Raw genomic sequence first — 12,691 nt, 5'->3', positions numbered from 1 at the left:
TAAGTTTCAATACACTCAATCAAGAGGGATTTATTAGGGTTAGAGAAATCGGGCATCCCACGTCGAGGTTGGTGCATTTTTATTATAATTTTAGCATCTAAGAATCCTTTAATATTAAGATCGTAAAATTCTTGGTATTTTCTTAGCGCAATTTCTAAAGAATCGTCAAAAGTATTTTCGTGTTCTTGGCTTGGCTTTGGTATCCATTGTAATCCAAGTACCCGAGATTCGACAAATATATCTTTAGTTCGTATATTCCTTTCATATTATCTCCCTTTTTCATTCCACCCAATTCTTAAGAAACTCTAAGGTCGTTAAAAAGTTGTTAATTGAATGTGCTTAGGTTATGTGAGAGTGTGAACAAAACAGAAAGAAAATGCCGAAAAAAGCTCGAAATGCGATTTAATTTACTTGATAATAATGGTGTATATTCAACTCAATAAACTCGATTTGATTGTTTGTTCAGGTGTAAGCTAGCTGCGATTTATGCCCTCTTGATCTAACAACAAAGTGAAATTGGATAAAATGAAACACATGTAATTGGAAAACTTTATTTAATGTTTTATTTTTTTCCATAAAAAAACAAGAAAAAAAAATCAAAATATTTTCTTGTACAAAGCCTTGATTCCATCAATGTCATCTTTATGCAATCCTTTTCTTTCACCCGGATAAATAATCGGATACATGACCGCCTTAAAAATCGTGCTGTGATCAAGCCCGAGTGCATGGCCCAACTCATGCAGCCCAACGGTTTGCATGTCGTATGCGTTTTTCTTATGGACCCAAGCCCATTTTCGATGCACGTCGAAGTGGATCCTCCCGTCTGGAGGCGGAAAGCTGTGGGCCATGCCGGTGGAAGACCCCACGAACGGATGTCCGTCGTCGTGATCCCCACTCATGAAGCTAAACTTAATGTCAGCTTTCCGGAAAATTTTAACGTAATGAAACTTGAAAGGCGTAGCCGATGCCCATTGTTTGAGCGCGTGCTCCAACGGTTGTTTAGCTCCTTCTAGAACGTTCCAATCGAAACTGTAACTGAGATTTTTCTTATACCATTTGGGACTATCCCGAAGAAAAGTATAGTAAGACCTTGTGTGAAATGGGGGAGTAGTTTTATTCGGGATGAAGAAGTCCGGCATGCCACATCTAGGTTGGCGCATTTTTGTTATGGTGATAGGATCCAAGAATCCGGTAATATTAAGATCGTAAAATTCTTGGTATTTTTTTAGGGCAATTTCTAACGAGTCGTCAAAGATATTTTCATGTTCCTTATTTTTATCGTTGGGGTAGCTATCGTGATTCAAATACCCGAGATACGACAAATAGTTTTTCAGTTCGCGTACTCCTTTCACATTATCGCCTTTTGCGACTCCACTCAATCGGTTAAGAAAATCGAAGGGGGTCGAAAAGTTGTTATTCGATTCATGAAGATGTGCTTTAACTATGAGAGTGTGTAAACACAAGAGGAAGAAAATGGAGGAAAAAACTTGAATTGTCATTTCATTGAATTGTTTGAAGTCTAAAGCTAACTTATGAGTTTATATATAGTCTCTTCTAGAATTTTTTTTTCAAGTGGATAATTTAAATATAATTAATGGGAAAACTTTATTTAATTTTTTTTTTCCACACAAAAGAATGAAAAAGATAAGGTTTCTAATGGACTATATATTATAGCCATGGAGGAAGTAAATGCTCTTTCCACTAAATTAAACTTGGCAAATGGCAATATTCAAGTTTAATTGAAGATCTCCAAAATATAAAAGTTTATTTTATCTTACAGTATTTTTATTTTTAAATTATGTTATATGAAATAACATAATTATTTTTTAGGAAATAAAATTAAAAAAATCACTTCGCTTCTGTTGAAAATATAAATATTAAATGATTCACCTCAGTGAATACTTAAATTTTCAGATAAAGTTGTCATTTAACACCCTTTCAACATATTTGGACATCATTATATTGACAAATGAAAATTATTTTCATTGAAAATAAAAATAAATATTACTTTCTTTGTAAAAATAAATTCTCACAAAATATTTGTTTTCTAAGATAAAATTAAAATACAGCCGAGTACCTAAGAAATACCACATATATATTGTAATATATGATAAAAAAAACGATTATACATTCAAAATAAATAAACTTTACCCAACTTTAATATTAGTTTAATTTTGTAAATCTCAACCAATTTGGTTAATGCATAAACTTATAACTTTCATAAATTGTACAATTTCTTAATTCCATCGATATCATCTTTATGTATTCCTTTTCTCTCACCTCGATAAATAGTCGGGAACATGACAGCCTTAAAAATCATGCTATGATCAAGCCCGAGCGCGTGTCCCAACTCGTGCAGCGCAACGGTTTGCAAATCAATGGTGTTTCCATTTATTATGTTACCGCCCAAGGACCAATTTTGGTGCGCGTCAAAGTGGACCCTACCATCCGGCGGAGGAAAAGTGTGGGCCACCACATCAATCGTGCCCCGAAAGGGATATCCATCGCCATGATCTCCTCTCTCAAAGCTAATTTGAATATCAGCTAGGCTGATATTTTTAATATAGTAAAATTTAAAAGGCGTCACCGATTCCCATTCTTTGAAGGCACGTTGTAGGGGTACCCTAGCCGCTCGGTTAACGTTCCGATCGAAACTGTAACTGAGATTTTTCCGGTACCACTTGGGATTACCCGGGAGAAGTGAATAATGAGATATTGTGTGAAATGGAGGGTTTTTATTAGGGTTAGTGAAGAGATCCGGCACGCCACATCGTGGTTGTAGCATATTTGTTATGGTGCTAGCATCTAAGAATCCGGTGGTCTTAAGACCGTAAAATTTTTGGTATCTTCTGAGGGCAATTTCCAAGGAATCGTCGAAAATATTTTTGTGCTCCTGATTTTGATCGTTGGAGTGTCTATTGTCGTTTAGATACCCAAGATACGATAAATATTTTTTGAGTTCGTATACCCCATTTACATTATCGCCTTTTCTCATTCCAACGCTCAATCGGTGAAGAAACGTTGAAGGAGTCGTTGGAATGATGTTATTTGATTCATATAGATGTGATTGGGCTATGTGAGAGTGTAAACAAAAGAGGAAGAAAATGTACGAAAAAACTTTAAATTCCATTTCGTTTAATTGGTAATAAAACCGAGTATGCAAATCACTCGTTGAACTTGATTCGACTGTTTGAAGTCTAACGCTAAATTAATTGAAACAAAGTGAAGGTGTGTGTGTATATATATCTATTGATATATAATTAATTGGAAAACTTTATTTACTATTTTTTCCACACGAAATAATCGAAAAAAATAAGGTGGTTAAGTTCAGTTCATGATTTAATTCCTCATTTCTTGTATGGCCTAAAAGAAATTTGAAATATAATTTTTATCTTGATCTATATGTTTTTCAAAATCAAATATATATGTCTATTTGGTTTATTGCATTCAACACTCTTGTGTTTACTTTGATTATTGAAAAAAAAAAAAGTACTCGTGTTGTAATTATTAACAATTATTCTCCGAATGCTTTTTTTTTTAGCTTAGAACTTTTACGCATAACCATCGTCGAAATAAATTTTGCCCACACATGCAAAAGTTTAATAAGAAAATTAATCTGATTTTCGGAATTCTAATGATCATATTATTTATATGTGTATACATAGAAAATGTACAATTTGTTAACAGAATTACGATTCCGTTATTATTTCAATCCGAGCATCCAAACGCGTCTCCCTACCAACGGTACAAAGCCTTGATTCCATCGATATCATCTTTATCCAAACCCTTTGTTACGCCTCGATAAATAATCGGATACATTATAGCCTTAACAACCTTGCTGTGATGAAGCCCAAGGGCATGGCCCAACTCGTGCAGCCCGACGGTTTGCATATCAATGTCGTTTTCATTTACCTTACCGGCCCAAGACCAATTATGGCGCACGTCGAAGTGGACCCTACTATCACGTGGCGGAAAGGCGTGGGCCACGATTCCATGTTGGCCATCAAATGGATATCCATCACCGTGGTCCCCACTCTCGAAACTAATCTTAATATTAGCCCGCTTGAAATATTTGGTATGGTAGAACGTGAAACGTGTCTTCGATGCCCATAGGTTTAGCGCGCGGTCCAGCGCCGGTTTAGCTTTATCGTTCACATTCTGATGGAAACTGTAACTTAGGTTTTTCGAACGCCACTTAGGATTGCCCTCGAAGAACGAATAGTGAGACGATATGTGAAACGGGAGGTTTTGATTCTTATTAAGGTTGGAGAAATCCGGCATGCCACATCGTGGCTGTCGCATTTTTGCTATGGTGTCGGCGTCTACGAACCCGGTGGTGTTGAGACCGTGAAATTCTTGGTATCTTATGAGGGCAATTTCTATGGAGTCGTCGAAAATATCTTTGTGCTCGCGATTAATTTGATCGTTAATATTGTAACTAAAGTACCCGAGATACGATAAATATTTCTTCAGTTCGTATACGCCTTTTACGTTATCGCCCTTTCTTACTCCGAAACTCAATTGGTTAAGAAAATCTAAGGGAGGTGAAATGATGTTACTTGATTCATGTAGATATGAGTGTGCTGATTGAGAGTGTAAACAAAAGAGGATGAAAATGTATGAAAAAACTTGAAATGACATTTCATCACTTGGTAAATTATGTAATAACACTAGATTTGGCTGTTTGAAATCTATCACTAATTAAATTATCTTGAGTACGTTTATACCATCTTCTAACAATAAAGTGAAAGTGAATAAATTCAAATATAATTTAACTAGAAAGGTTTTTTTTTAATTTATTAATACTAACTTTGTTCTTTTTAATTCATGACCCATTTTTTTAGGGTAAATTCCACTTTCCTCCGTTATACTTTGGTTGTATATCACTTTACCCCTTTCTATTTTCAATTGTATCGATTGCCCCCATGTACTTGAAAAATTGTCTCAATGTGCCACTCGCCGTTAGTTTTCAGACATTTGACATTAACACCGTTTGATCTAAGTCTGAAAATTACAAAAAAGCCACACCTCCCAATTCAAATAATTATTTTTAAAAAAAATTAAAAAAAAATTAATAAATTGTGGGTGATGTCGTGAACTATGTTTTCTCGTTGTCCTTTTTTAAATAATTATTTAAACTCGGAGAGGTGGCATTTTTGTAATTTCAGATCTTAGATCAAACGGTGTTAAGGTCAAATGTCTGACAACTAACAGCGAGGGTCACATTGAGATAATTTTTCAAGTACATGGGGGCATAATCGATGCAATCGAGAGTAGAAGGGGATAAAGTGATACCAAGCCAAAGTAAAGGGGGGAAAGTGGAATTTACTCTCTTTTTTTATGGTATAAAAAAGAAAAAGAAAAAGAAAATGCCTGTTTCAGATGATAATATATATTTTTATTAATTTAAGAGATAAAGTTGTTATCTTGTTGATTGGAATGCATTTTATACACGTTTACACTTTGTATATATAGCTATGTTCAAAATAAATGATGTTTAGGGAAATTGGGCAATCAGTAAATATCCTCCTTAAAAAAATTGAAAAAATAAATAAATGTTATTTTCCTCTTAATTGAATTGAAGATCTCCATTGATCATTGAGATAAAGTCGTTATTTATTTATTGATTTATTAAGAATTGATTTTTGAAGTCAATATATATATATATATATATATATATATATATATATATATATATATATATATATATATATATATATATATATATATATATATATATATATATATATATATGATGTTTTTTGAGGTTTAATTTTCTGCACTTTATGTTGAACAATTTTATGATCATATGCATATTAATTATTATATATGGCTTTGGCTTATATATTTTTGCTTTAAGCAATTCTACTTAATGTCACCAACGTAACTCAGATCATTTCGCTTATTTAGTCGAAAACTACTTTTAATTAAGACTAATGAAGATTTATATATGTTTCCCCGTATTCTCGAATCGTGTTATGACAAATTTCAACGAACTTTTCTAAATTGTGAATGGTCGTATGATATATTTATTTATTTTTATTTTTGAAGTTTTATGAATTAGTTTATGAATTTACCGGTGACGATATTATTGTTTCTTGTATTGATCTTAAATTGAAAAGGAAGATCAATTTAAGAATTATGATCAAATGTCGAAAGTCGGGACTTGAGAATCGAAGCCGTTGAAGCCCTGATAAGGCAAACGAGCTAAAAGGTTCCTGTACGGATCCTTTTTTCGTTTCTCCTTCAAATAACCAATGCATTTATCTATCTCATTTTGTATCTCCAAGTACATTTCCTTAGCTTTATCTTTGTTTCTCAATATATCCTCCCTTCCTGTAAACATAACACCGAAGCAAGATTTGCAAGCCGAATCACTCTAATGCAGACGGAAAATTAAATCGGAATAAAAAACTTGTTTCCATTAATTACCTTCTGTCGGGATTGGCTTGCCGAATAGGAAATAAAAGCGACCGGGCAATTTGGGAAGGACTATTGGATAGTACAGAAGTTGCTTTCCGACTTCGCCTCCAGCATCGCTCCTGCATTGTCGATACAGCCAAACAAAAAATTAGATAAAATAAAACTAAAAAATTAAAAAAGCGGGTAATGTTATAGAAACATTTTCGTCGAATTATATATGTGTGTGTGTGTGTATATATATAAGTGACTATTATTACTTACCTTAACCTAACGGCTTCGTTGGTTAGTTCTTCTATCAAAGACTTGAGGGGCGGAATCTTCATTTGATCATCGGAGTCTAACAACAGCTGCTCAAGAAAAGAGTTACATCTTATATTAGCGAGAATGAGCATTTTCAATATTCCTCTCGAAACTAATTAAGGAAGGGAAATCCAAAATTAAAAGTCGAGGTGTCAAATTACTAACAAAAACCCCTCAAATTTGGGTAGTTACAACCACCCCTAATATTCTTATACGTCCACCCAGTGTTAAATTTAGCCGGATTTTCTACTAGATTTTGTGTTATATTCTCCAGTTTTTAAACAAAATAATCATAAGATGTGTCGTTTGGCTTGTAAATATCAGATTATAGTGCATCAGCAACTGCATTTTTGCACAAAACGAGTACAAACTAGAGAACATTCCACGAAATCAAGAAGATTTTGTTAAATTTCACACCATAGGGGTATGCGTATAAGAAGATTCATAGTTGAGGGGTGGTTGTAACTACCCAAACATGAGGGTTTTTTTCGTAATTTAACCTTATCTCGGGGGTTGACCGTAATTTACCATAAAAAATAAATAAATAAAAAATGAGAGTGTGGAGAAACTTACTTGAAGAACATCATCCTCCCCAACACCTCCAAAAGGTACAATTTTCGCTCCAAATTTAACGGCCATTCTAACAAACTCCGGTTCAACGGGCCAAATCAATTTGTAATCCTCACCCTGATACCACAATGAATTGAATATATAAATGTCTGATCTATGGGTGAAAATCAGATGGATTGGTAGAATCAGAATTAAGACTTTTCTTAAATTACGGAAAACCCTCCAAAATTTAAGCTAAATTACGAAAAAAACCCCAACCTATCAATAACGACCAAAAACCCCTCTGACTAACTTGTGAGTTTTTTAACAGAAAATGTGTAAAGTATATTATACCCCTTCAGTTAAGTATGAGAATCGTAAATGTAGATTCTACCCTCTGCAGACGTGGCCTTTTTTTATAAAAATATTCCGTGAAAATATGTAAAGTCTATTATACCCTTCAATTAAATTAGGAATTTTGTTTCTAATTTCAATCCTGATAACAAAAATCTGTATAATCGAACATCGGAATGACAAAAAAAAAAATCTACTTTGAAGTCGAAAATTTTCTGATTGGAACTGACGGATTTAAAAATACAATTCCGACTTCCACCCCTAAAAGTCTGATCCCTTACCAAGATTACTAATACCAAGACTAAAATGTCTTTGAAAAAATCCTGGGTAAATAGCATTTAACCCCATGTGGTTACAAGCTTTTGCAAATGAACCCCTTATACTTTTAATATCAGCACATAACCCTCTCGTGATTGATGGGTTAGTTTTCTTTAGTTTTTCCGTCAAACTTAACCCAGTGTCAAACGTCAAAGCAATTTAATTTTGCAAATGACCCCCTCTGGTTTCATTTTCCTTTTCATTTTTACAAATGACTCCCTTGAAGTTTGACACACGCGATTAAGTTTGACGGAAAAACTAACGGAACCTACCCCATAAACCACAAGGGGGTTATGTGTTTGATATTACGAGCATAGGGGGTCATCTGCAAAAGCTTTTAACCATAGGGGGTTAAGTGATATTTACCAAAAAATCTTTAAACAAGACAAAAAAAAATGCTGATTGGATATACCTTCCGATGATACCCCTCGCGTATACCTCCCGGAAAAAGCAACACATGAGACTTCAACTTAAAAAGTTTATACATATTAGCTGCTGTAACTGGAACTGCACCAAGAACTCTGAACACATCGAAGAAGGACAAATCTGGTAATTTTCCATCCTTGGTCAATCGTTCAAAATATAACGGATGTGCCATTGTGCGGACCGTAATATTCCTCTCGATCACGAACTTGGAAACCAACGGTACAAGATCCATCGCCAACATCATGTGGTTACCGACGAATAATACGGGCCCTTCTGAAGGAATTCCGGAAAGTCCTCGGACAATTTTTCCGTTGTCCAAAGTCGACAGCATTACGGGATTCACAGCCACATCCATCCATCTGAGGTTTCATTTAATTTTCGGTTTATGTGATTAATGAGTAATAATATAATTAGATAATCGGTATTTTAATTTACCTGAACGGATCATAAACCATGTCAAATTCAGAAGGGCTCGGTGGCATGAAATCCGAGATAAAATCAACGGATCTTCCACGTCGATAATAGCTGGCGCGCTTTATAGCCGCTACCAAATCAAAAGTATCATCCTGTAAATAAATAAATCGAACCAACAAATTATTGCATTTTTAAACGAGCTATGTGAAATTTTAATTTTGTTAATATTTATTTATTTTATTTTATTTCGAATGAATATTTTTCTTTACCAAGAATAGAGGGTCGCCGTTGCCGATAAACGAACGAACCTCACAACGTTTGAGAACGCTACGAAGATTTTCTTGTTCTGTTATGCTCGACAGAAGAATATCCTTTCCACTGCATGGGAAATAATAATCCAAAACTTCGATCGAATATATGTAATATAATTAAATAAAGGTGTATTTTAGTTTATTATTTTTTTCAAGTTGAGATTGGGAGTCGAATCGATAACCTGTTAAGTATCAGTGTCTGAGCCTCGACGGTACGAAGATTCGAGTTCAAATGATTTTGCATCTCGTTAATCATATTCAGCTTCCATAGAATTGTTTCTACTGTTAATTCCATCATAAAGTTAATATTAGTAATTAAGCCAAAGAATGTAATACGCTCGACTAAAAAAAATCTCGAACAATGAGGAAAACGGAAAACCTGGTATCGAACTAATTGAACGATGTTTATCAATTATATCCCACAAAGGCACAACGTTTTGCAGCAAGGATTTGCTCAAACTTGTAGCTGCCACGAGATTATATAAAAATAAAAAATCGCAAAAAATTGTAAAATGTGTCTTAAATTTTACGGGTCGGATAACTTAAAACGGCACAATCCCGCTCACCTGGATTAGCCAGGATTAGAACGAGATCGATATCAGGGTTTTGAGCAGCAACAACTAGTGCAAGTGATGCTCCAAAAGATTCCCCGACAAGATATATCGGTCTCTTTGCTGCTCGATTATGCTCTGATCTAACTGTACTCTGAACTAACTTCACTAGGTCTAGTAGATCAAACAAATTAAAAATTAATAATTTCATTTTTTTTGAAAATCGACATGCAAAAATATGAGAGAGAGAGAGAGAGAGACCTGCCAAGGGTGTTCGATCCGTTACAGGAATGTGCAAACACCATACGTCAAAAATCCTTCACACACGGAAACGAGATAAGGGATAGCATAAATTACAAAGTGTTAGAGTTAAATATCAAAATAAATAAACGGCATATTTGCGGGAATTCGAAATTAAATGCAACAACTTACTCTCCAAGCCGTTCGTAGTGCAACGTAAGACCATGTCCAGAGCCATCAATTCCTGAAACCTTAATTTTTTCATCAAAACTTAAAACATTTTTAACAGATCTAATTAACAAGATAAATAACATCAAGATCACTGAGTACTACTCAAATGTAGACGAAGCAAGTGTTCAAAAAACATGTCTCGATTTCAACACTAGAATGTTAAAATTTCACCGACATGCAAAATTATAACAATAAGTTTCAATTATTTGATGTACTTTGTTCCTTGACTAGGTACTGTGTTATTTTTCGAAATGATCCCACACATACAATTAGTAAGTTATAACTTTAAAAAAATCTAGTCGTTTTTTTCCCTCAAAATCAGGATATCAACATTACGTCTGATGAAATACACGAATAGTTTTTCATATTTGATTAACACATATAATTACACACATATACATGTGGATGTGTGTAAACGAGCGAGTCCACCCTTGGGCAAGGGTGAACTCAAGTCCACCCTCAATTTATAATTTCCCCCCTATATTATTCCTATATATCTATTTCCTCCACCCAATTTTTAGTAACTAGCCCGCCCTGAATATAAATTAATGCAAAAAAATCCCAATTTTAATAATTAGCCACCCAAAATCCAAATTAATGCAAAAAATATTATTTTATTTTCTCTTCTTTTTTCATTTTCATATTTTCTGTTTTTGTCACAAAAAAATCCTAATTTAAGTCCACCGTGTAACAAATTCTTGGATTCGCCATTGTATAAACGTGTATGAAATTATACATGTGTATTGGTATAGATAGTATAATTCACCCGGTATAGCATTCGATTAAACAGGTCGAACTAAATCAAAAATAAAGAACATAAGACGACGACAGTATTTCCTATTACAAATTAGAGTAAATTACACTCACACCCATGAGGTGTGCTAAAATAGCTTTAAGGTCCCAGTGGTATCGGTAATTACACTCACCCCTTGAAACATAGTTTAGAAAGTGTAACGGGATAATCTATTGGATACACCGTTCCGATAGAATTCTAACGGACTATTAGTTCCAGGAAGTGTTGAAGACAACGCAGAGCTATGGGTGATTTAAGAAATGTTGGGGGAGCCACGTCACCTCCTAGCTCTATGTTGTCTCCACCACTTACTAAAAGTAATAGTCTGTTGGAATCCTATCGGAATAACGAATCCAATGCATTATCCCATTTCTAACAATGTTTCATGAGTGATTGTAATTACCGATATCACATGGACCTTATAGTTATTTACGCATCCCTCAGGGGTGTAGGTGTAATTTACCCAACAAATTAAGCTGCCGATGTACTCAATCAAAAAGAAAAAGTAGAGAGAGAGAGAGTTGTATGAGAGAGGAAACCTGGTAAGAAGAGCAAGAGAGGAGAGTTTGTTGACCTGCTACACCCGCACTCCAGCGGCGAAAACCACCGCGGCGGCCCGCCGCCGCCGCCGTCGAGCTCCGTCAACTTCTTCGATTGCTCCGCGTAATTTCCCGAGCTCAAACTGCTCTTCGTCTTGAAGCTGCTTCCGCTCACACGCGGGGAGCTGCGGCCAGTCGGCCGGTAACTGAGTCTCCGATGGGTTGTCTGCCGGTGGCGGAGAACTGTCGGGAGAGCGGCGGCGAGAAGTCCATTTTCGACCATTGCCGCCATTGATGGGGAGTGGCCTGCCTGCTAACGTGTACGTACTCCAGGCGTAGAGTAGCATACAGAAATTGGACACTTCATTATTAAATAGTCTGATTCATCGATAGATATTTGTGCAGTCAAAATTTATTGAGATCCAAAAACAGCCGATCCCCACTACCTGACAATACTGTGGTGCTAGTTGCACAGGGAGCCCTGTTGATTTTTCTTTCATTATTTTTTTCTTTTTCTTTTTTTCTTTTTTTTTCATAATTCAACGGTAATATAGTAAGAGATTGTTCTTTAAAATTTCATTTGATAATATAACAAACCAAAATATTTACAGATTGCCTAAACTCAACTTCAAAGGAAAACAAAAAATATAGGGACACTACAAAACAATTCACTAGTAAAAGTGAGGAGTCCTATAAGTTTGTACTAATTTCACATGTGGTCACATATACTCACGAAAATACATTTGATCTTTCATGTTTGAATAATTTAATATTTTTTGTCGTTGGGGCAAAAATTACAATTTTCATCCCTCAATGTTGCACTGTTTCCGCATATGGTCCCCTATGTTTACAAAAAACAAATTTGGTCCCTCATGTTTCAATAATTTATCAGTTTTCGTCATTTTCGTTAGTTTACCGTCAGTCCGTCACTTAAGGCAATGATGGGAACACGCTGATTTCGTTAATCTTAGCGGAAAATTGACGAAATAGGCTAAAAATGTTGAATTTTAGAAACATGGAGGATCAAATGTGTTTTTTGTGAACACTGTGGACTAAATGTGAAATCGGTGCAAACTTGAGGGATGAAAACTGTATTTTTCCCATTTACAGTTAGTCCGTCAGTTAAGGCAAGTGTTGAGCACATGCTTGATTCCGTTATTACTAACTGAAAATCGACGGAAACGACTAAAAATGTTAGATTTTTAAAACACGAGACACCAAATGTGTTTTGTGTGAACATTG

General features: G+C 34.9%; 4 protein-coding genes across 4 annotated transcripts; all 4 read right to left on the bottom strand.

Moving 5' to 3' along the window:
• Positions 1-596: 596 nt before the first annotated feature.
• On the bottom strand, positions 597-1,499 carry LOC105966780 (metalloendoproteinase 1-MMP). Its single transcript, XM_012991363.2, has one exon. It carries the CDS (start codon positions 1,497-1,499, stop codon positions 597-599), a length of 903 nt encoding a protein of 300 aa, XP_012846817.2.
• Positions 1,500-2,218: 719 nt separating this feature from the next.
• Positions 2,219-2,995, bottom strand: LOC105966779 (metalloendoproteinase 1-MMP-like). The gene has a single exon (XM_012991362.2). The coding sequence runs from the start codon at positions 2,993-2,995 to the stop codon at positions 2,219-2,221; it is 777 nt and encodes a 258-aa protein (XP_012846816.2).
• Positions 2,996-3,735: 740 nt separating this feature from the next.
• Positions 3,736-4,302, bottom strand: LOC148771283 (metalloendoproteinase 1-like). The gene has a single exon (XM_088817571.1). It carries the CDS (start codon positions 4,300-4,302, stop codon positions 3,736-3,738), a length of 567 nt encoding a protein of 188 aa, XP_088673697.1.
• Positions 4,303-6,072: 1,770 nt separating this feature from the next.
• On the bottom strand, positions 6,073-11,966 carry LOC105966787 (phytyl ester synthase 2, chloroplastic). Its single transcript, XM_012991369.2, has 13 exons — positions 11,450-11,966; positions 10,079-10,130; positions 9,908-9,963; positions 9,662-9,820; positions 9,475-9,561; positions 9,278-9,377; positions 9,054-9,162; positions 8,806-8,936; positions 8,357-8,729; positions 7,297-7,410; positions 6,685-6,770; positions 6,433-6,542; positions 6,073-6,336 (listed from the first exon to the last, which is right to left on the bottom strand). The coding sequence occupies exons 1-13, from the start codon at positions 11,739-11,741 to the stop codon at positions 6,146-6,148; spliced, it is 1,860 nt and encodes a 619-aa protein (XP_012846823.2). The 5' UTR covers positions 11,742-11,966; the 3' UTR covers positions 6,073-6,145.
• Between the last annotated feature and the right edge of the window lie 725 nt (positions 11,967-12,691).

The sequence above is a fragment of the Erythranthe guttata genome, chromosome 4, assembly GCF_056151865.1.
Source record: "Erythranthe guttata isolate IM_541 chromosome 4, IM_541, whole genome shotgun sequence".
In the NCBI taxonomy this organism is placed as follows: Eukaryota; Viridiplantae; Streptophyta; class Magnoliopsida; order Lamiales; family Phrymaceae; genus Erythranthe; species Erythranthe guttata.
The sequence above is the reverse complement of the archived record's forward strand: the minus strand, read 5'-3'. Positions and strand labels throughout refer to the sequence as shown.